Source organism: Cyprinus carpio, chromosome A11, assembly GCF_018340385.1.
Source record: "Cyprinus carpio isolate SPL01 chromosome A11, ASM1834038v1, whole genome shotgun sequence".
In the NCBI taxonomy this organism is placed as follows: domain Eukaryota; kingdom Metazoa; phylum Chordata; class Actinopteri; order Cypriniformes; family Cyprinidae; genus Cyprinus; species Cyprinus carpio.
Window position 1 is genome coordinate 5,015,090 of NC_056582.1, and position 24,350 is coordinate 5,039,439.

The following is a 24,350-nucleotide window of genomic DNA, read 5'->3' on the forward strand; positions in this document are numbered from 1 at the left end:
CAAATACCCAAATTTAGATTCAAGAACGTTTTTTGAACACACAATTGAAAAACATAGGTTTGCACCATAGGTCACCATTGTTACCTTGCATTCAGGTCTTAAATGTCACACGGGGGTGGAAATGTGAGTCTTCTTGGCAGATGCAGGCCACTGGGGAAAGAGCAGCAGGCAAGATCTTAAAAGGAAGGTGTGGCTGTTCTACAAATGGGAGTAACAGTCGCAAATTCCCTTTAAATCCAGTCTGCTGGGAAATCGGGCCCGTTCATAGGCTAGATGAATGATATGCACTGCTGGAGACGAGATTGACCTTTTGTATAAATTATGACCTCAATACGCCATGAGTCATCCATTTTGCATCTATCATGCAGCCTAAATATATTATAACAATATATCATCTGTAATAAGATCATAAAAACCCATATCATCCACAAGACATTCTTTAGTTCTCAAGGGTATTATAGTTTAGTGCAGGCTGGAGATGAAGATAGGGATTTTACACAAAATAGAAATGCTCTGTTCCCAAACATAGCTAGGTGCCTTTTTATGCACCATCTTAAGCCGTAATGGGTGTGCTGCCCTCCTAAGATACTTCCTTTTGGACACATTTTAAGGAAGCATTTCATGCTTCACGCAAAAAATAAATCCAAGATGGTGGACGATGAGAGAAATGTTGATTTTCTAATTAAATATTTATCCAATACTTGTGTGTATGTTGTATTTATTATGTTTTTTGAAGCACTGTGCTGTTAGCTTAGCAACATGCTAACACAAAACTCCATTGGAATCAATTGTGAGTTGAGTCCATTGTGTGCTTTGTGTGAAAAGATCTATTTTCCGTGATGCGTGTGAATTTGCAGCCACTTCACTTCACTGCAGCCTGAAAAGCAAGTGGAACAGAGCGGCGATCTGGACCCTCTCCAGCCTGTCCTGCTGAGACACTTGTGCTCTTTTAGTGGTCATACTCACATTCACGATGGCCTCTTTGGTCTGTGACATATCTGATATAACCCCATCTGTGATGATGAGGAGCACAAAATATTGCGAGCCATCCTGGACAGCAGCTGCGTATTCAAAGATGAAAAAAAAAAAAAAAAAAAAAAAACAGGGAGTAAACTCAACAATACATTCTTCAGTACATACTTTTCTTAACATTACACATTTTACTCTCTACATTCTTCTTTTCCTGGTTTTCAAATGTCTCAGACTCATTTCACCATGTTAACTTTAACCACATTCTTCTTTGTTTGTTTAAATAAATCTTTGCCTCCGCCAACTCGCTAGAACTAGACCCTGAGGAGGTGGATCATGCTTCAATTTAGAAAGTCTAATTCAAATCTGCAGAAAATGGCATTTTTAATTACCACAGTGGATGCAGTGTAATCAGATGGAAAATGATTTGGTTGTGAGATGCCATGACATAAGGGAGGGGGTGGAGATGTCTTCAGACAATTACTTTATCTCCTTTTTCTGGAAACACACCCACTATCCTTTCAAGTGATGATTAAAAAATAGCTGCAATCAGTACTGAGTCAGTCTGTTATGACACCTATGGTGTGAGCTTTACAATGGGACAAGCTTGCTCCATGTCAGCAACTTTCTTTTGTCAGTTATTGGATTAACACAAACAGTACATGGGTTCAAAAGCCAAGCATTTGGCTTTCGAGGACAGATATGACAGACAGACATCTTTGATGGAACATCAGAAAGTCATTAAATCCAGCCAGGGAAATCATCTCACATGTCTTCAAAGATACAGTTTTTATGGTGGTGTATAGACATGGTGCTTAGCCAAGCAGTTTGAAATGTCAGGCTTATTCTGATGCATGATGTGTCTGTTGTTCATATATGCTACACCCTCGAAAATCTAAACAAAGATCAACTTCACTGTTCATGCAGAAAATAACATTTGCATTGCATTCCACTAAATCCTGGCAATCTATCATTTGCATGCAAAGTGCAAACAGGCTGACATTTTACATGGAAACAAAAACAAGCTGAATCACTTTTAATGGCAATTTCACAGAGTAAATTTAGAAATGATGGAAGAGTGGAAAACACAAGGTAAGTTAAAGAAGTAGTGCTAAATAAATATCATTTAATGCTGTGTTTTTATGCAAAACTGTTACCATATATTCTGGAGGGTGCCAAGTGTAATAGTTTATTGATCTGTCAGTAAAAAACCCATATTGCCAGGCATATAGCCTTATGTGTAGAGGACTATGATGTTAATTCTTCGTCATCAGTTAGGAAGTGTGCTATTAATTTTGCTATTACTTTCACTTACCAAAAATAAATACATTTAATAGTCGATGTGCACTGTTTTTATTGTAAAGTTTTATTATAAGTGGATAATAAAACTGATTTTGCATTTAAAAGGATTTTTGGAAGAACCTACCTGGCCACATGATTTACAACAGGGGCAAAGTTAGTAGGTCCGTATAGTTGGACGGTCTTTAGACTCTGATGGTATGCCTCTAATATCCCCTCAATACCATTACAGTAGGGATTTTCAATATTGCCATTCTGAAAGACAGGAATCAATGGTTCACATTTGTGTCCTCATTTAAGCCAACCAAAGTTCAACAGGAAAACAATGCTGAGGACAGAAAACATGGATTGTATCAATCAATATGACAGCAGAGAATGCCAATTATAGATGGCTCCCATGCAATCTCATCTCAGAATCATTGAACCGCTTCCAGAGCACCAAAGACTAGCCCAAGTTTATGACTGAGAATGTGAGAAAAACAGAAGGACATTGAGACTCTTGGCATCAACAAACTCTTTTGGACTTATCTCAGGAATTTTCAGGAAGTTCAGGACAACAGGAAGTTGAACATCAGCTCACTCACTAGGGGGAACTCATGAGACACGTGTCCATCGGGGGGCAGCTTGGCTCCAAATCCCAGTGCAGGGAACATCTTGTCACTGTCATAGTCCTGGATGATTTCCCCCACAGCCTTCAGTGCCAGGGCGTAGGCATTCATCTGGTAGGGATTCATGTAATGGAGAGATGTGGACTGGGATGGGTTTCCTGAAAATTTAACAGCAAACAAAAACTTAGTAAAACAAACATATTCGGACACCAATAGCAATAGCTAAGAGCTATTTTTTCAATAGCTAATTTTTCATGTTTATGAAATTTATTACTAAACATAGTTCAGTCATGAAAATTGTTTTGGCATATTAATTGAAATGACAGCGGTAATCTATTTGGTCTTAGTGGACTAGATTTGCTCTGTGCTTCTGCTGATGAGTAAGTATGGACTTGCTGCTGACAGTTGATACATAGACACATTTCTGTGAGCATGTAAGATATGCTGCTGCTGCATGAATACATAAATCCAACCTGGTCTCATAAAAAAAGTACCTCTGTGTGCTTTTCTACAACACAGTTTTTACGTACCTTACTGCACATTTCGTTGCAGTTTCAAAATGAAATGTCCACTTAGTGATGCTAAAACACGGGTTCAATATGTGAACCCTGGCACGTTTTTATTACATTGATATAGGTATGTATTGCTGTGTTTTATTACATTGCTTCAGGTACATATTGCGGCAGTTCATAATTCAAATATCCAGGGACTGTCAATAAAATTTAATGCTCTATCATATTGGAAATATGCCCCACACCAAACCCAACCCTAAACCTACCCTATAGTGTTAACAAATGCAAAACTGATATAAAAACACATTTGTTGACGCAACCATGCCACTTGAACTTCCTTATATGCAGATGTTGTTTTGTTGAACCATAGTTACACAGGATTCAAACTGAAGCTCCTCACCTCTCAAGAACATCTCCATACTCTGTGAGCTACCGAACAATCCTACCGTCTATGAAAAGCCATAGATATGAAGCTGGATATGTGCGAAGCTAACATTCAAAAGCATCAGTTTTCAAGTCATGACATAACGTTCTTCAATTAAATGTGCAAAAATTATACTTTATTAATCGAAACTCTGTACATTTGTGTGAAAAGGAATAAAAGGTGTCAGAGTTTTACTGCCTTTAGTGTTCATGTCTTTTGCAAACTGCAGTGATATGTACTTATTGGTACGTATTTCGCGTCTGGCAAAAAAGTGCCCCAGGTAAGTTTTGCCATGAGATCAGGTACCATAAATCCCATAACAGATTTAGACAGGTGGAGCTGGGGAGGTAGTGGGTATCAAAGGAACTCTTATAGCATGCTGCAGGATCAGCTTACAGCAAACATTGAACCAGAAAATTTAAATGTCGAGCAAGTAAGCTCATTGGCTCCAGAGTCAATCAGCTTGTGCCGTGTAGTAAATGATGTCATTGCTAGCAGATCACATGTAAAGGCCCTAACAATCCAGCCATGTTTTATGACTAAGCTAAAAAAAAATCAGTCTCATTAAAAATGCATTATTTTATGTGTTCTGTGTATTTTATTAGAGTATAGCTTTGTTAGCATTTGTTAAATTCAAACTCTAAAGTGTAATTAATTCTGAATCGTACATAGTGCTTGAAGGCCGGTATACATAGTACTGGTACTTCAATATTTTAGTCTTTAGCATTTTACTTTTTTATGTGTACCGACACTTCTGACATGTTGTCGGTACTGAGTCAAAGCGTCAGTGTCTGGGTGATTAGAAATGTCACTATAAAGCACACAATTTCATCAGAGATGGTGGAGAGAATAGTGAATCGCATCAAGATGGCAATAAATTATTCTTTTCAGCGTGTATTTGGCTTAAAAGCATGAGTGTTTTATAATGAATGCTGGCTGAAGGTGTTTTAGATTATGCACTGGTCAGTGGTTAAGTTATTCAGAATGAATTCGTATAGTAGCATATACAGTCAGGTTAAGGCAGCAGGTTTAGTGGTCTTTTGGTGTCAACCTGTGGTCATGTACATTGGGAATTATGAAAATGTATTTATTTGTATTTTTTGAGGGGGTACCGGCACTTCTTTTTTCCACTTTAAGCACTGATCATACATGCAATTGTGCGTGCAATTTGCATGCAACATAGAGTTGCTGTCTACCTAAAGCTCTTCAAATCGGTCACTTACGAAAATCTCTGATGATTAAGATGCTGACTTATCCTGCGTTTACAATGAGCATGACTGCTGTCACATTTGTGGGACAAACCACTGCAACAGCTTGAGGCCATCTACCTTAAGCCCCTTTTACACTGCACGTTGGACTCGGAACATTGCCGGGTGAAATTGATCAGTCCCGGAACGAGCGCTGTGTGAACAAAAGCCAGAACTAATGCCGTAAAGGGTGTGTTGTAGTGATGACGTACGTTATCGTGCAACTTTTTCAGCCAGTGTTTTGAAGGCAGGTCAACGTTCGCAATGAAAAAAAATTGTGCAAACTGTAATGAAGCAGAGATCATTCACTAGCTTAAGTGAAAGTTAACGTGCCTAGCATTTTCGACTCATACATTACACGTCACATCCTAATGTTACGTGTCTTTGCGGGATCTTTACAGTTGTAAAAGTTGTGTTTTTATTGTTCTGTTCTTGTAATGTGTTGGAACATCTCTCTGACAACTGAATAAACTCTTTGTGAATATATATTTTGGCAATTAAAAAATTTTACATATAAAGATTTTTATTTAAATATAGTAAATGTTCTACTGCATTAACTCCACTTTTATACTTTGTGAAAGTTAGGTTAAGACAGATGTGCGATTGTGTGGTTTGTTCCCGACCTTGTTGATCAAAAGCAGATTCGGATCTCAAAACACTTGTGAAACTCCCCGATGCTTTGAATCGCCTTAGTCACATGACATGGGTGAAACATCTGCGCCTTCGGGATCTCAACACCGTGTCGAAATGTCAGTTTCACGTCAGACATCCCTACCAATTGGTTCTTCTCTCAGCATGACTTAAACCCTTACACAGCTCTCCGTTCAGCCCCGCAGCACAGGGGTCCACCCAACAACGACTAATAGGAATGTATTGAGAGACACAAGCAGTAGAGAAAGGCCAATGATTTGGTTTGGATTCCCTAAACTTTTAAGAGGTCACACACCGTTCTCTCCACTTAATTACTTACCGTTAGAGGCGGTGAAATCAATGGCCACAGTGAAATTGATCTGGGTCCTGGGAAAAGAGGCAGAAATGAGAAAACAAAAGAGTAAGCAAAAATGCTCTCAACAGTGATTTAGTAGCTTCCATAGAGACAGGTACATATGTCTGTGTGGGTATGTGCTAACACACACACACGAGCATGGACACAAACATTGCTAAATGATGGCTAATGTCTAGCCAAATGAAAGTAATGTGTAGTCAACCCCAGCTGCATGGTCTAATTGGGATAAAAAGGAAGAGCCATTACTTTGAGCTCACATTACTAGTTCTACTGCACTCACAAAGCAGGGCAATGCAGCCTCCGCAGGTCCATCTGCATCCCTGCCTTTAGTGTATCCCTTCACCCAGCTTTTCCTACTGCTCTGGTTTCCCATCGGCCACAAAACCCTATTGTGCAGCACGTTTGCAATACCAGTTAAATGAATCCCACAGGCACCTTAAAGGATGGCATGCTTTCTGGCAGAAGATGCAGTGGATTGAAAGAGTTTAAGCAATGCTAATTAGCCGAGACTAATATGTTAGTCTTTAAAGGTTTGTCATTTAATAAATACATCCAACTGACCATACGGAAGCTATTATTGTCAAATCTAACCCTATTGTAAATGAACATACCACAACATTAGCATAAAAGAGATATGAACAAGGCAAAGCAATTAAAATGATGGCGCACTTAAAAAATATAAATAAATAATTTTCATGATAAAAACGTGTTACAGACAACAAAAGACAGCATTCAAATCCTCTCCCCAAAAAGTCAAACACAGCAGCCCATCAGGGAAACAGTGGGTAACAAGAAAAAAAATCGATAAAACCATAATGAAAAGCAGAGAAAATTACATTAACCTTTAGGATCCCGTGCTGATACATGACTCATGCCCCTATGTAGCCCAGAGAGTAATTATCATCTTTAGTAATTCAATAAAAGCCATTTACTCTCGGGTCCCAGTGTATGCATCTCACATCAAACAACAATTCTCTCATTTTGGGAATGTAGGTGACCGAAGCTGTGGAAAATAAAACTTTCTAAACTAAAGCTTTTCCCAAGGAGCACGTTATCACATTTATCTTGTATTATTACTGTTTAATTATACATTTATGAGGAGGAAAATGAAACAGGAATATTTTTTGGTTTTCTCTTGTCTATTCATGAATGTGCCATTCCAAATTAGAGCAAATCCTGATCTACTTTCAGCAGTGTTCTGGCAGCCGTTTAAGCCTGTGGCACTGGGGCATTTCCATGGCCCAGAAACTTAATAGACTGTAAAAAGGATCCCCTGCATTAGGGGTAACTATAGTACAACAGACATCTCCTAGGATGGGATCAACAGAAGGACAAGAGGAATCGATTTTCACAAACACGCATGTCACTATGTGTCTCCCTCTCATTTGTCAGCTGCAGGGTTTTCCAGCTGCAGTGCTGTGGGAGGCAGGAAAGCCCTGCATAGTGACAGAAAACCCACCTGTATCTAATGGAATGGACAGCACAGCACGGATAATGCTGTCTTTATGTTGCATGATCCATTATGATCCATTATGACCAAGTGACATCATTAAAGGTTTCCAAATGCAGTCAGACAAATGTTACGCTACTTTTTGTAGCATAGTCACCGTGGGCACCCAACAGACTGGGGTCCGAATCATCACCACCTTCCTCCCCACTAATGATGTCCCTGTCTGTTATATATATTGAAATCATTAAAATGACACCACATGCAGTCACATATATGCGGCAATGTGACGTGTTGATTACTTCATATTCACCGCTTCTTCTTTGACTCTTTTTCTGCACGACAGACACCTACCCTGGCCAGCACAATCTCATCTGCCTTAATAGAAATGTCAAAACCAGTCCTGCGTGGGATGCACAGGCTGGCCGGAGGCTTGGAGCACATTATAACAGGTTATCTGACACTCAGCCATGAGCACTTCCATGCAGGTAAAGGTCAGTACTTAATCAGTACACACACACTCAAAGCAATGAATGTAGAGTTCAACATAGCGGATAGGTTCTTCATTGGCAAGGGCCAAAAGATGCTCAACTGTCGCATGATTAATAGGTTACTGTTTTTTTTTATTTATTTTTTGCTTGGTCACATGTAAAATAAATACATAAATAAATCCATCACTCCATCCATACATTTGTGTCTGTATCTGTTTTCTAGTAAAAAAAAAATAAATAATAATTTTTAATAAAAATATTATGACATTCTAAACATGATCAATTTTTGTTGCGATATTTACAACAACCAACGCTATAAAACATTTCTAGATACACATTCATTTGAATGTTCATGAAACTGAACACACTTTTAGTGCTAATCCAGTATGTATCCAGCCCAGATGGTGGATCAGCACCTAGAAAGGACCTCTACAGCCCTGAAAGACAGCGGAGACCAGGACTAGAGCCCCAGATACAGATCCCCTGTAAAGACCTTGTCTTAGACGACCACCGGGACAAGACCACAGGAAACAGATGATTCTTCTGCACAATCTGACTTTGCTGCAGCCTGGAATTGAACTGCTGGTTTCGTCTGGTCAGAGGAGAACTGGCCCCCCCACCTGAGCCTGGTTTCTCCCAAGGTTTTTTTCTCCATTCTGTCACTGATGGAGTTTTGGTTCCTTGCCGCTGTCACCTCTGGCTTGCTTAGTTAGGGACACTTCATTTACAGCGATATCGTTCACTTGATTGCAAATGATTGCACAGATACTATTTAAACTGAACTGAGCTGCATGATGACATCACTGAATTCAATGATGAACTGCCTTTAACTGTCATTTTGCATTATTGACACACTGTTTTCCGAATTAATGTTGTTCAGTTGCTTTTTTGTTTAAAGCGCTATATAAATAAAGGTGACTTGACTCGACTAATCAATGGACATTTCTTTAATAAGCTGAACATAAGCCTGAGTTGAACATGAGCCTGGGCTGAAATTCCCTTTGATTTAAAAAGTATTTAATTTTAGGTTAGGGGCAAAAACTGTTTTCACATAAAAAATGTTTTAATATAATTCATGTTTCCTTAGCAACAAATCAGCATATAATAATGATTTATGGAGGATTGGGGTGACACCAAAGACCCTGAAAATTCAGTGAAAATTTATAAAATATTTATAAACACATAACAGCTGTTTTAAATTTTAATAATATTTCACAATATTTCAGTTTTTACTGTATTTTTGACCAATAGAAAACAGTAGTGTATATACTTTTTTAATAATGTATATCAATTTCCTTTATCAAAAAAAGATATTTTTACCTTTTTGCACTGCGCAGAATATGTTATCTAAGCCATAATTGATTTCTCTCAGTAGTCACAGTGCTGTCTGATCATTTCATCAAGCTTTGGCGAGGTCTTAGATTTGATTGGCTCTCTTCATGGCTGATCTAATAGCAAACTGGAGCAGCTCGGATCTGATGTGCTCCAATTCTCTCCGTATTCTTCCCATCATCTCTATTGCTGTTCCCAACTCAGTCACTTAGGGAGTAATATTTGTCAATAATGAAGAGAGTTCTTCTTCTAAGTGGCAATTTCCTGTTTTCATTTAGACGAGGACTTAATCAATTTATGGTCTGTCAGACCGCTAAACAATCCCACATGCTGTGTGCGCTCTGAAACACAATGTTGCAGCTCCATGAATACACATGCGCACACAAATGCGCCCACGCACGCTGCTGTTTTCTCCACATTTCATTGTGTTGTCTCCATGTGAGCATGAACCTGCAGGCCGTCTCCTGATGTTTACACAACCCAACGGCATTAAACCCTCTAACCCTATCAAGGCTGCCCGTGCTGGGGCAGTCAGTCGAAACTGACAGGGATTCACCTAAATGTCACTTTGCATTAGGCTCAAAACTTGTGTACTAGTGTCAGTCTAAATGGAAGATTTACACTGTAGAGAAAGCATAGTGTTTGTGAAGTCCACAGCATTACATATAATGGACAATTTAAAGGGATAGTTCCCCCAAAAAGAAAGACTGTCATGAAGAATGGTCTTACGATAACTGTCAAAGTGGTCCAAAATGCTTTGCCATGACAGGATGCTCTTTTTTTGGGTGAACCAACCAAGTTGACACATCAATTTATGATTAAACATATTTGTAAAGAAGGACATGTACCTAAAATAACTTCTCAACCAGTCAATCAGATCTTAGTGGTAGTGTACAGTTTAGGATTAGAATACAGCTGGGTTTGGGCCATAGTCTAAAAGGAAAAACTTGCATTTGTCCACATTTTTGCTAAAAACTCCACAAACTTGCTTATAAATTCAATTAACTGCCTTTACATAACATTACCAGCTCCATATTTTTGGCTTTTCTGAGCAAAGTTGGTAGCTTACCTGGTACAGCAATAGGGTTGGGTACCGACCGAATTGCGTCAGTACTACCGAATACCGATTCACGTTAAATCAATCGGTGCCACATTTCTCATTCTCAGAAAAAAGGTACAAAAGCTGTCACTGGGGTGGTACCTTTTCAAAAGGGACACTTTTGTACCTTTTAGGTACTAATATGTACACTTTAGGTACTTATATGTTTTTTAAAAAAATCCTTTAGAAATCCTTCATTTGATTTTCTGAAAAAAATTTAAAATAATTTCTGGGGGTTGAAGAAAGAAAAAGTTTGTAGTGCCCTATTGTTCAAAATGTTGAAATTGAGACTTTTGGACTTGTTTTTTAAAGTGCCGAAAAAAGTTACTGTTGGGTACTACCACTGAAACTCAGGTACCGATACCAGTACCGTACCAGTTAAAATGTGAACGGTACCCAACCCTATTGTCTAGTGTGTAACATTTATAAATGAATACATAAAAATGTTGAAATTAAGAGGTTTGGACATTTTTTTTTTCACTGAAATGAATGTTTTTGTTATTACACAAAGATTAAAGTACCAAAAAAGTAGTAGTGTTGGGTACCGGTACTGGTTAAAAAGTGAACAGTAACTTCAGTTGACTGAGTTGAACATAAGCCTGGGTTCAAATCCTCTCTGATTTAAAAAGGTAGTTAATGGTTTAGGATCGGGCAAAGTGAGGACTAAGTTTGTTCTAGGACCAACAAAATATTGATGAGGGAGCATCCTACTAGACAAAATAATGGTTACTGTACAAATTAGCTGCACTAATCCACATGCAAAAATACAGTGTACTGTATACACTGAAATTCAAAATTTCTGTCTGGAGCTATTATACATGTGCTGTATGTGATGGAACAGAAGTTATGCTGAAATTGGTCTATTGCTGAAATACTTTCTTCAAGGGTAAAATTTGAAAAAGTGTGAGAATTCTGGCTGTGTGAAATGATAACATATCTCGTGCTCAGAAAACCCACTGCATTCTCCAACATATTCACCACATAGTCTTCAAGGTCAAGAGGTGTATCTACAGTATACTGTAAGTCTGACTTTGATAGAACACGTGACGTTCAGTTAAACAGCCTTTGAGAGCTTCAAGGAGACGGATGCAAAGAGATGACTCTGTCCTTTTGGTAAAATACCAGATAGTTTGAGAGAAAAGCCAGTCACTCCATACTCCACTGTAGTGATCACAGCCCTGATTGCCAGATCATCAAGCCCTTCAGATGTTGCTTTCTAAGATGGTGTTTATCCCTACACCACAAAACAAGGGTAAGAGGGTCATGTTGATCTTTGGCTCCTGTTGAATTTTTATGTAAAAATTTTAAGCATTAAATGTTTATGAATGTAAATGGGTGGTTACAATGTCCATGATCTCTTTTTTAAATATACATCAAGACTGATGTACTGTATATTGGAAAATTTATGTTTATGTAACAAAAAACTTTTTTTTTTTTTTTTTTTTTTAACTGCATGCATTAGGATTAAAAATATTAAAATAAAAATATTTACATTAAACATTAAATAAAATTATGCATTTATAACTAATTCATTAACTCTTTCATCGCCAGCATTAAAAAAAATAATAAAAAAAAATACTTATTTATTTTTAAGTTTATGGCCACAACCAGCAGATGTTGATTATTTACACAAAAGGCCCCAGAATATTTTGTTGTATGAATGTCTGAACATGCAATATTTCAAAAGGCTCTGCTTTTAAACAAGTGAACAAACAAAGGAAAAAAAAATATATTTTATTCTAGCTTCATGCATTATTTATTTATTTTATTTATTTATTATTATTATTTTTATATCAATACTTGAATGTGGGAAAGTTTAATAAAGATCAACATTTTGAACAAAAAGCTGAGAAAAATCACATTTTTGCCAAAGACTAGACCTGGATCAGATTCTGATCCATGATTAAACAACAACCCCAAATCTTGCACTGAATACCACTTCCTGGGTCGACATTTCACTGGGTAATGTCAGGCAGTTTTGATTTAAATGCTGTTTAATGTTTGATAATTGTTTTGTTGTACATATGCATTTGCTTATGTCATCACTTGTTTCTGCTTCTGCTTCACCTGTGTTTTGATCTGGAGATTCTGTACTCTTTCAGAAGATGCGTTATAGCGCCCCCTACAATTTGACAATTAAAACACAGACAGCCGGAAAATTCCATCAATGAAGGGCAGAGAGTTAACCTTTCTGAAAAGTGAAGCCAAAACATTTTGATCGCCATCTGGTGGCTGGCTGCATTATAGGACATACAGTAAACCCCAAATTCTTCATGTAAGTGAATGGGACCAGAGCCAAATTTAAAAAAAAAAAAAAAATTACACTTCAAATAATAATTACATTTGAATAATTATTAAAAATCATCTAGTTTCATTGAAATAAAGCTGAAAAAATGTAAATTTAAAAAACGTGCATTGGGAACTAAATGAAATAAATTCAAGCTGAAATACTAAAATGACTAAAACTTAATTAATGGAAAAAATAAAAAATAAAAGAAATCAGTTTGTATGAATTTACAAATAACCTATAGAAGTCATGTGACCCACCCTGCTACTGTCAAAGCATCAATGCACAGTACTATGTGTGATTCAAAGCACATGAGCAGCACCTGTGCAAGAACGTTTGTCTCTCTACTCACCCTCCTTTGATGTAATCGAGGAAAGTCGACTCTGATTCCACCGAGAACGACAGCAGTGTCACCTGCATCAAAAACAGATCAAAAGAGACAACTGAATCTACAACAAAACAACAAAGACAAAAATATGATGCCACATGATGTGATTCAGTCATGTTAGAAATTGTCCTAATACAGCTTGTTTCAGATGAGGCACTGAATGATGCGGGCAAAGTGTCGGACCCTCTGGGAAGCGATGTTCTCAGGCTGATCTTGTAATGTAGAGCAATAAGGCGACTTTGGCACGGCCATCAATCAAAGCATGATGCTCAGATCAGATTATCTCTGAGGTGCTACAAATTCCTGCTTTCATATTCACTTCCATGATCTCTATCCACCCACACTCCCTTTCTCTTACACACACACGTATACAGATGTTCACAGTGGCGTGATATTTGGTTTAATGTTCAAGTCTTGGATGGGCTATTTTCCCTATTTAAAAGTCAGCTTCCACTATTTGTTGATTACAATGAGCCACACGCACAAGCAGAATACTTTATAAGGACCCATCAAAGGAAAACAGCTTCCCTCTGTAGCTACGGAGCAAAGCTCTCTCTTGTTTTTAGCACTTGTTTTAATTAGCATGGGTGTAAAAGGGATACTCATTAATGCGGGAAGACATTTGAAAGCTACTGTGCATGTCGTCCCCTTTCCTATCACACAATGGGAACACATGAAACGGTTGTAATTAGAGGCTTTGTCTGTGTGCGCATACATGCGTGTTTGAGCGTATGCTCTGATACACATGCACATACACGCTGACAATGGTGAAATTTGTTAATCTCTGAGCCACCACTCACCGTTCCTGAATTTACATATTTCTTCTTCTTCATCTTCTTCTTTGGATTCACCACCTAAGAGTCATTGGAAAACAAATAAAAAATTAAAATAAGTTCAGACAGTTGAGATTGGGCAGAATTGAGATTTAGACTCATTAAACAGATAACAAACAGCCTTTTTACTCTCACAGGATGGTGACTCAAAAACAAATCAATTATATTTCTTAGGAAAATGCCACCACCTGCGAAAGATGAAAAGTCTTGCTCTGAGATAAATGTGATTTCACATTGCATTCTCCACTTCTCAGTCCTAAAATGTATCACAGTTATAAAGAAGAACATTTTTTGAAGAAAATATCAGTAATATTTTTTATATTTTGGATCTGGACTGCAGCAACCTGAAAACTTGCACTAAGAAATTTAAGAACAGTTCACCCAAAAATTTTCATTTCAATAAAAGCTCATTTGAAAAAATGTCTTAGTCAATGTTGTTTTAGACCCCACTGAATAGACACTATATTGACTAAACTGATACATCTTTTTTTTTTTTCTTTTTTTTTTTTTTTTCAGTTACAGGTTCTGAACAAAATGAGTAAATGATGACAGGAAATTATTTTTGGGTGAACTATCCCTTTAAGAACAAATGGTGGCACCAAATTAAGAACATGAAGAGTTATATATAATATAATTGTCAGAACAATGGACTTCTCTGCATGTGTTTTTGCCCCTGTGACCCAGTTTCTGTCTCTCCTTGATTGTTGATTTCATCCCAGGTGTGTCTCTTTAGTTACCTCATTATCCTGAGTTTAAAAGCCCTCGTCTTTCAGTTCAGTTTTGTCGGGTCTACCAATCTCCTCCTGTTTTCCATGTTGGGTCTATCCCTGTGTTGGATTAATAAAGACTCTTTCAATTATCCTCGGCTCCGTGTTCCTTCTGGCAGCGTAGTGTGACAGAAGACCCGACCAAACAACAGCTTATTGCATTTCTCCACTCCGTGTATCGAACCCATTTTCCCCCAGCTTTATCATTCCGAAAATTCTATCGATCCCCTCCTTTGCCCTGAATTCATCCTCCTCCTGCTGGAGCAGGGGGAAAATTCGCTTGAGGGTCATACCAGACTGTTTCTGCCTATCGCCCATCTCACCACCTACCCGGACGACACACTCTGCGCGTTTTATGATGCCAACCTCAACACCGTGTGCAGAGGGCTGTCATCTAAAGATGGCCCTCGAGTGGAATTTGCCGCCTTTTGTGGAGTGAACACTGGCGAGAATGGATCTCTGTTACCCGCCGGTTCCCAAGGATTGACCACTCCTGACCCAGAGCCCAGCCCACCATCTCCCCATGGTACGGAGCATAAGCCAGAGCCCACCGATAACGAGAGCCATTTCCCACCGCGATCCGCAAGCCAGAGCACAACCCATCAGACCAGGTGCGAAAGCCAGCTGCAATGCCTACCGCAAGGGATGAGGTGGATCTTATAGACTGGGAATCTGAACTGGAGATTGAACTGCCCTCTCTCCTCTCTGTCATCTCTGCTGGTCCCCTCCAGCGCTTCTTTGTCCTTGGTGTCCTCGTCCAGCCCTGAGGGGGCTTCTGATTCTACAATGGCTGCTCCTAGAAAGTGTCCTACAGTGCCTGCTCCTAGAAAGTGTCCTCCAGTGCCCACTCCTCGAAAATGCCCGCCCTCCCACCAGATCCAGCCTCCTCCACCCCTGTCGTCTGGCGGCCCCTCTGCTCGCCCTCAGCTCACCATCAGCACAGTGCGAGCTCAGTGGGAGTGCCATCCTCCAGCGTCGCCGTGGTCGGAGTCTCTCTCACCTCCACCTCCAGCCTCCGAGGCCCGGACTCCGCCTCGGCCCGTAGTCCCAGCAGCTCCACCTCGGCTCCTAGCTCCCTCGCCTCCACCGTTAACCATCAATCCATCATCTCCACTGGGCTCCCTCGTCTCTCCGGCTCCACCTTGGTCGGGCGTTGAACTGCCATCACCTCTGGACTCCTCTCCACTGGCTGCGCCTAGTCACTCCGTCCCACCAGCTCCTGTTGGGCTCCTTCCTCCCGCCAGCTCCACCTTGGTCTTCAGTCGCTCTGGCTCTGCCACGGATCCCTGGATCTCTGCCCCCGCCTCTGTCGCCAGAGTCCTCAGCTCCACCCTGGTCCCCTGGATACTCGGCATCCCCCTGGCTCGTTGGCTCTCCGTCTCCACCTCAGGCTCCTCCTCTGCCTGCTCTGCCACCATTGGTCAGCCCCTTGGTGTCGGCGGCCAATCCTCCTCCATGGCTTCACCCACCGTCGGCTCCACCTTGGGCCACTGTTATGGCTGTGGCCTGGGTCCTGCTGGGCTCCTCCTGCTCCAAGCTCCTCTTGTCTCCTCCCTGGCTCCTCCCTCCGTCATCTCCTCCCTGGCTCCCCCTCCTGGGAGTCTGTCCTCCAAAAGAACCTCCTCCTTGGTTCCCACTCATTCCCCCCATCTTCCTCCTGTTCTCCATGTTGGATTTACCCCTGTGTTGGATTAATAAAGACTCTTTCGGCTCCATGTTCCTTCCAACAGCATAGTGTGACAATAATATGATATATATATATAATACACATTGAAAGTTATCCAACACTTATGTACAAAGCATAATTTTGTTTTGCACTATAGTGTAAGCAGTATTAGAGTTGCTTGCCTTCCTATGTGTTACTTTCATTTCCGATCTATGTAAGCAAAGATTCTTTACTATATATTATATCCCACATATATTTTGATAGGAAACATGAAGTAATGCTGGACAGGCTGTCCATTTTATTGATGAAATGGTGCTGGGAAGATAAATTTGGTCAAGATTATTGTCTCTAGAAGAAAGAATGAAGGAGAGGCAGAGCGAGGAAGAATAAGAAAGATAATGATGCTGGAAAGCACACAAATGAAAGTGGAACCATCCAGGTGACCTCTTAGCTGTAAGGGGTGAAGTACAGAAGAAAGGACCAGCAACCCCTGGTCGTCCTCCATTCATCTCCAAACACAAAGTAATCAATAGCTCAAATAGACTCTTTGTGCTAAGATGGATCTGGACATGAAAAGAGTTTTTGAATATGTTCGCTGTAGACTCATGACCCATCACCCCTTCAGGTTCACAAAAGCTTGAGAGGTGAGAATACAGAGTAGAAATGTATAAGATGTAAATCTAAAGACTCTTTGGTGTATAAAAAGATCGTGTAGTGTAATAAAATGTGTTATTACACTGTAATAACTGCTTGAGTACACTGTAATTACATAATTTCCTACAAATGCTCCAGGAAAAACAACCTCTTATGTTCAGAAATATCTGTACTCTAAATAATACACCAGAACTCATTCCAAGGTCAATCAACCAACTTGACACATTTGTTTAAGCTTCAACTGCTACCTCCTAAAGAGACACTAAGAATGTTTTATCAGCCCTGATTGCACCACTTCCAACTAAATTTTCACAGGCCACCTGAATCACTGCTTCATCTGCCATGAGATATTTTATGATGTGTTGGTGATGTGTTGGCATCAACACATTAGTAGGTAGGAGTGCTGGGAATGCTTGAGACATCAGATACCATCCTTTTGGAGAGGGGATGTAAATCACTGTAATAATTTGAAATCCCGGGAACGCTCTTATTGTAATCCCCATTTGCATGCTTCCCAAGGGCTTTGATGACTGTACCGTCCAAGCAATTACCAGAGAAAAACAAGATACTTTTAGATACCTGCAACACTGAATGTGAATGGGGGTGGCTGAAGATGGAGTGTGAAATATCCATAAAAAGATTCTTGATTTAGAAACTGAAATGCATATGACATTTTTACTGTGTCTCCCAGACTGAGGAATCAGTTTTAAATTGAGAATGAAAATATTTGAAAGGATAGAGAGTAGACCAGCGACTTTCATAGGTGATTGATGTGTTGAAAAATTAAAAGCATCCATATGGCTTGTAATATTTGACCTTGCTACATCATTTTGAGTTGTTTATATCTTGTAACACATTTTGAGTTTTATGGCTGAATGAAAAAATGTAAAGTGCTTTTTTATATAAAAATATTATTATTATTATTATTATTATTATTAATTCTATGTGGTCGACGTCTCACCTCATAAACGTTGAACTGGCTCTGACCTCGGGCTAACTCTCTGTAGCTGGTGGTGAACTCACCGATGAAATCGTGGCTAAAACATGGGAAGATTCACAGATTCACTACAGTGAAATATCATTTCAACTCTTCCTTTGTAATTCACATCAAAAGCCAACCAGCAGCTTACCTGCCGTCACGGTCCCAGTCATACACTTCCACTTTGATTGCTCTGGAAAACAGAAAAAGCCCAGGTACTGTACGTTTGACAAATCAATATACTATGAGGGGCTCACGCAATTTGAATGGCATAATTCCTGTACAATATCACTGTGATGTTCAAGAATCTTCTCACCAGACATCTGGATAGGCTCTTTAAAACACTTAAAGTGACTTGACTGTGTGTCTGTTTGACCACTTATAGTGCTCTTCTTCATTATTTATTTAATTACTGCTGCCATGGTCCAAAGTAAACATAAGAATCCACAAGAAGATGTATTTTACTATAATTCAGTTTACCACCTGCTATTTGTAGAAGAATAGCAACATTAATTGCATCAGGAAAACTGGTGGGATTCATACCTACTGTATAATGAGCTTAGCATGTTTATGATATGGTGATGATGCATCATCCAATATATGGAAAGAAAATAAATAAATGCAAGTCTTAATAATTTATTCATTTATTTTTGCAAGTTAACTAAAATATATCTGATATAATTTCAAATGGTTCAAAAAAGACTTTTGTAATTTGAGAATTTAGTCAAATAAAGGAATAAAATGTAAAATTTTGATTAAATTCAAACAATATTAGTAATACTACAAAAAATTCTAACATCTAGCATAATATGAATTATTATGATGGAAGAAAGGATCGTTTAAGCTCAAAACTTTTGGAATTAATCTCACAAATGTTGGTGTAACTAAATGTCTATGATCTAAAGAAAATTATAAGTGATTAAAAGTAATATTTACCATATATTTAACACTTTCAAGTACAACAGATAATAATGACAAAATCAGCCTTTTCCAAGAAAATAATGAACATTATGTTGTGCTGATTTAGGGGGATTTCATGGATAATCAATTTAGAGATATGTGCAATACTTGGATTGAACTTATGTCACCGTGCTTTGATTGGTCTCTTGCTGCTAAGGCCTAAATCGAGTCATCAGTCACAATTAAACAAAAGCAGCGCAGATCTGCGAATGCTTCCTGTGGCAGGTGTTCACTCAATGGCTTACATCAACAAGATTTGCTGAAAAAATAAAGCTAGCTACTGCCCATATTAATGAGTACGGGAACACAGGTTTTTAAAGCTTGCTCATTAGCTCGACTGAGAGGCATTTCAGAAAACTCTATAGACCAGCAAAAAAAAATCTGTTTCTGTTTACTTCCTGTCTGCAAACAGTCCGGAACTCCCACGCAAATCATTACAGCCATTTATGGAGAAAGTGAATAATGCTTATGATTACACTGAGTCAATGCCCTGAGGGCACAGTGTTTCTGGAATAAAATCACAAATGAATGTCATGGGGTTGGCTTGCTCAGTTCTGCTGTGTTGTCTTGATGTTTTCTTTGGGGTAAACAAATGAGTGGGCTAATATGTCCCTCGATATCTATAAATGTATATATTTTTTGTTTGTTTGTTTGTTTGTATGTTTTTTAAAGCATACTGTGAGAAGTTAATATCTTTCAATTACAAAACACAAACAGGGTCCAACACTGTTTTGGACCCCATTTACTTTCATTATACACTTTCAGAAAAAAAATAAATAATAATAATTAAATAAATAAAATGGTGCAAAAGCTGTCACTGGAGCGATACCCTTTCAAAAGCTACTGTACACCTTTGCAGGATTGGGGAAAGTTCCTTTTAAAAGTAATGCATTACAATATTGCATTACTCCATAAAAAGTAACTAATTGTGTTAGTTACTCTTTATAGAAGCTTGTATTACTTATTTGAAAAAGTAACTCAAATATTTTCTTGTAAATTGAAAAGTAATTAGTTACTTATTGTTATTAGTTATTTATTGTAAAAAGTAATCTGATTGCGTAACTTGTGTTCCTTGTAATACATTAGCCCCAGCACTGCACCTTTGTGTCATATTTACCACCAAATATGCATATTGGTACCTTAAAGGTACATAATATTGCACATATAAGTACCTTTTGAAAAGCTACTGCCCTAGTCACAGTTTTTGTACCTTTTTTTGAGAACATGTATGGACACACACACACACAAAAAACTGTTTAAAATGTCTTCTTTTGCATTTCACATACTTAAAAAAAAAAAAAGGAAGAAAGAAAGCCATGCAGGCTTGGAAAAACATGAGAATGAGTAAATGCTCACAGAATTTTCATTTTTGAGAACTTCGCTCTTCCGACAAAGTGAAACTCTATTAGAAAAAACTTTTCACCTCAACATTGCCATTTGACTTGTAGGCAAAAGTTTTGCACACCTCACCAGTAAGCAAAAGTGAACGCAATATATCAAAAAAATCTCCTCTAGTCGAGGAAGCAACAAAAAGACGCTTCCTCCACGGAATTGTGGCGGTAGCATCCTTTGACGTTCGTTATCTTCAAGGTAGTGAGTCAGCACCTCTCTGAGTATCTGTCACCTGGGCGTCATGTTCCCTGACAGTAAGAGAGAGCAGCCACCAAGACAGCTCCCTAGGCAGCTGTCTATCAAGCCTCACAACAGAGAAGAAGAAAACAGATTGCGCTCTGAGCCCAAACAGCGAGGACGGGAGGCGGGAAAGGAGCTGTGCAGAAGACATTGAAGGTACAATCAAGAGCTCTTTTTAATTCCCATGCACTGACCTCAAACCAAAACGTTGATCCAAGTTTCTCATCTCTTCGGGCGTTGCGTGAAAAAAGTGTTGTGTGGGATTGGAAAGCCACACCGAGTGTCAACACCAGCGTTTATTGCAAAACTGTGGTAGTCTCTTGATAAAACATTCATATATTTTGTGCTGCATTTTCTAACTCTGTTTGACAGTCGTCATTTGCTAGTGAAACATCAGTGAAAATTTGATTCCTCTGGAAATTAAAAAAAAAAAAAAACTTCAGCCTAAGGTTTTCATAGATAAAACGAGGCATATATCCTCCCTGAGGTTTATTCTTAGTCTAAAGTAGAACATCTGTGATTCATTTCATTACCGTCTCAAATTAATTGAGATCAGAATAAAACCATGGAGATGTGTGGGGGATGTTTCGTATCTACTCTTTTGAAGCTTGGTATAGAATGGATGCACACTGACATCTATTTTAATGGGCTCTGGAGCTATAATTTGTTACCGTCTATATAAATGGCATGGGTGATGTATTGACGCCGTCCTCTTTGGGAACTTCATTCACACAGATCGACACAGTTCCCCAGGAGACAACCGCCTGTGGTGGCACTGCAACATCATGTAATTTATGTTCCATATATATTCACTGTCCTCGTTTATTTCCCCACTGTTAATGCTCTTTCATGATGTGTATGGCCTGTCAAAGATACAGAGGTCCCTGATAGGTAGAGTGCCAGGGCTCTGCAGTATGAGCTAGAGCAGACAGCTGGACACAGAAAGATGTGATGAAAGCATTTTTATATTTATAAATGAAACAGGCTATCTCAGGATATGTAGCACAGAGTTAAAGGGATAGTTCATACAAAAATGAAAATGCTGTCAACATTCATTCACTCTCTGTGAAAGTCAGTAGGGTCCAATACAACACTATGGACAAAAACCTTCAAAATCTCTTCGTTTGAAATATCTTCTAATAGACATTTTTCAGAATGTCTTCTTTTGTCAAGCCCAGTCACTTCACAGGGGAAACTGGCTATCAAAATCACGTTCTGGGGAGGCAGGCCAGATTGATTCAACACAACAATATAAAAGTAGGCCAATTCCATGGGAAAACCGCAAACTTGGCATCCACCTTTTTTAAGACAAGTAAAATCTTTAAAAAACTATCACAAAGTATTACCAATTTAATTTATGTTGTAGAATAAAACTTAAAAATATCTTGAGCTTGTATTAACCACAGACATTATCTGAGGCATTTAACCAAACAAATACTTTAAAAGAAACCCACTGACTTTGGGATGATGGAACACGAAGTGCTGTTTCCAGGTTTTGGCCTACAAAAATTTAGCATTGCTGCAGCACTCTATCATGACCATTTTTATGAGTCATAAAAAGTGAGTTGCAGCTCACAATTTCTATTTTTATTTTTCAAAAATAATGACTACTATTAAAAACATTTCCACATATACTCTTTTAAAAAAAAAATATACTCACACCAAAAACCTACAACACATAAAAATTATATGAAAAAAAATAAAATACCCCCCTCTTTTTAGAAATCAGGCACTTTGAAATGTCATCAAAATGCCTCACTTCCTGATTTACCATAGCATGTTGCACATTTAAGCACCGTACTGCAGCGTGCTGCCTGTCATGAAAGATTAACCCTAGAAAGCAGCTAGAGCACACAGAGGCAATGACATCATTTTTTGACATGCAGCTTTGGTTCCCCAACCTGATTGGTCGAGACAGGGTGGTGACCCTCGCTCTGTCAAAAGTGTGAGGGGGCGGGCAGAGCACATACTACTGTAGCAATTCAGGCAAGTCACACCAACTCTTATGTTCTCTTATGACGCTTTTCCACTGTATGGTACGGCTCGTGTAAACTCAGCTGATCACGGATTGGTCGGTGAGAATTGTCACTACCTGCGTCACTGAACTTATGATTTAAATCAGCACAGCCAGTCAACGATCGAACAGAACTGTTTTAAACGAGCCCACCTTTTTTGACCGTTTCGTTGTCTGTTGAGGAAGTACAGACGTTCCTCTCGTTGATAGCAGAGGAGCGGATCCAGCGAGAGCTTGATGGGGCGACGCAGAATGAAAACGTTTTTCAGGAGTTGCGGCAGTATAGGCGACACAACTATAATGATATGTGAATAATCCTGCCCACTCTAAAGTGATACTGAACTGCAGTGGTAGCGTAAACCGAGCCAAGTCATACCACTCGGTGTACGTTACCACTGCAGTATATTTCTATCAGTATATTTTTTTTTAAACTGATATATAATTTATTTATGATGCTTATAGCAAATACATGGAGGCAAGGGTCAAGTTCATGACTAACATTCAACAGTTCCTCTATGTGGTAACCATGGAGATGGTCTGCTGGTTACAGCTGGTGCAGTTATTATGATCTTATTTAACATACTGTCTTAGTTTTATTAACATAATTATATCTGTACATATTATACATAATTATATCTGATGTTCAGATCTTTGTATGCAAACACTCTTGAATAAGGTTTTTGTAAGGCAAATACTGGCCGGTATTTCTTCACATCACACTTGTTTATGGTCTTGTATGTCAAGTGTACAACACTTATCATGTTAATTTAAAAATAATAAAATAAATTAGAAAATATGCAAGGGCATAAAATACAAAATAAATGAGGCAATAAGCCAGTAATGTTATTGTTAACTAAAACTCAGTCTATATTAAAAAATTATTTTAGATAATTGAAAAAAAAGCCAAATATATATATATATACTGGCAGATCAAAATCTTTAAAAATAAGACTTAGGCCTAAAAAATAAATTAAATAGATAACATGAAATAAAACTGAAATAAACAAATTAAAGCTGACCAAAATATATATAAACCAATAAAAATGACAAAAACACTCTATATTGCAAGTGCAGTGCTGTACTGGGTGAGCTACCGAGCAAGTTTACTTCAACAGAAAATCCACACATATGAAGCTGGTTATGTGATGCAAACATCAAAATGTTTTAGTCTACAATTCATGCACTATGCTAATAGTTTCTATGTGTTAATGTTTTACTGCCACTAATGTTTATTTCAGCTGGAACCTGCATTAAATTGTACAGCATAGGTACGTATAGAGTCACGTTTCTTCCAATGAGCCTATGTTGTACACATCTCATAATTCATCTCAAGCTCTTCTTCTGCTGTCTCCTTGGTAACCACCTACACTTATCTTTAAAATCTATATATATTAGTGGCAAAATTGTTGGTTGTGCTGGAAATGGCACATTATATATAATGTTCTCATAATGAGGACATAAAAACAACTACATTTATTAGAAGATCATGTTGTTGAGGAAATAGCCATACAAAAATAGTTTGTCAAGAGACCTAATGGTGTTATGTAAGAAACCCACTGCTGGTCTGTATGTCTTACCTGTCATAGTCTCCATTACAGAGAGCTCTGACTGGAATGGTGAACGGCTGCCAAACAGGGTTGAGGGTGTTCTTCACCACCTCTGTCTTATGGCAGATCGTAAACTTCATGTTGAGAGAACAAACAGAAACACAAAGACGTGAAGACACTGCATAACTT

General features: G+C 38.6%; 1 protein-coding gene across 3 annotated transcripts in view; it reads right to left on the reverse strand.

The window, feature by feature from the left end:
- Window positions 1–24,350, reverse strand: part of LOC109071687 (copine-5) — a 132,500-nt gene that overhangs the window by 19,047 nt on the left and 89,103 nt on the right. For 2 of the 3 annotated variants that reach the window (XM_042766012.1, XM_042766013.1), the window contains 9 exons: window positions 24,192–24,295; window positions 18,160–18,201; window positions 17,991–18,066; window positions 13,910–13,963; window positions 13,074–13,135; window positions 6,030–6,076; window positions 2,853–3,034; window positions 2,396–2,523; window positions 967–1,069 (listed from right to left, as the gene is read on the reverse strand). In XM_042766012.1, the coding sequence (XP_042621946.1) occupies window positions 967–1,069; window positions 2,396–2,523; window positions 2,853–3,034; window positions 6,030–6,076; window positions 13,074–13,135; window positions 13,910–13,963; window positions 17,991–18,066; window positions 18,160–18,201; window positions 24,192–24,295 (798 nt within the window). Of the gene's footprint in view, window positions 1–966; window positions 1,070–2,395; window positions 2,524–2,852; window positions 3,035–6,029; window positions 6,077–13,073; window positions 13,136–13,909; window positions 13,964–17,990; window positions 18,067–18,159; window positions 18,202–24,191; window positions 24,296–24,350 lie in introns of those variants that run through there. The other variant, XR_006161083.1, reaches the window with a different exon arrangement.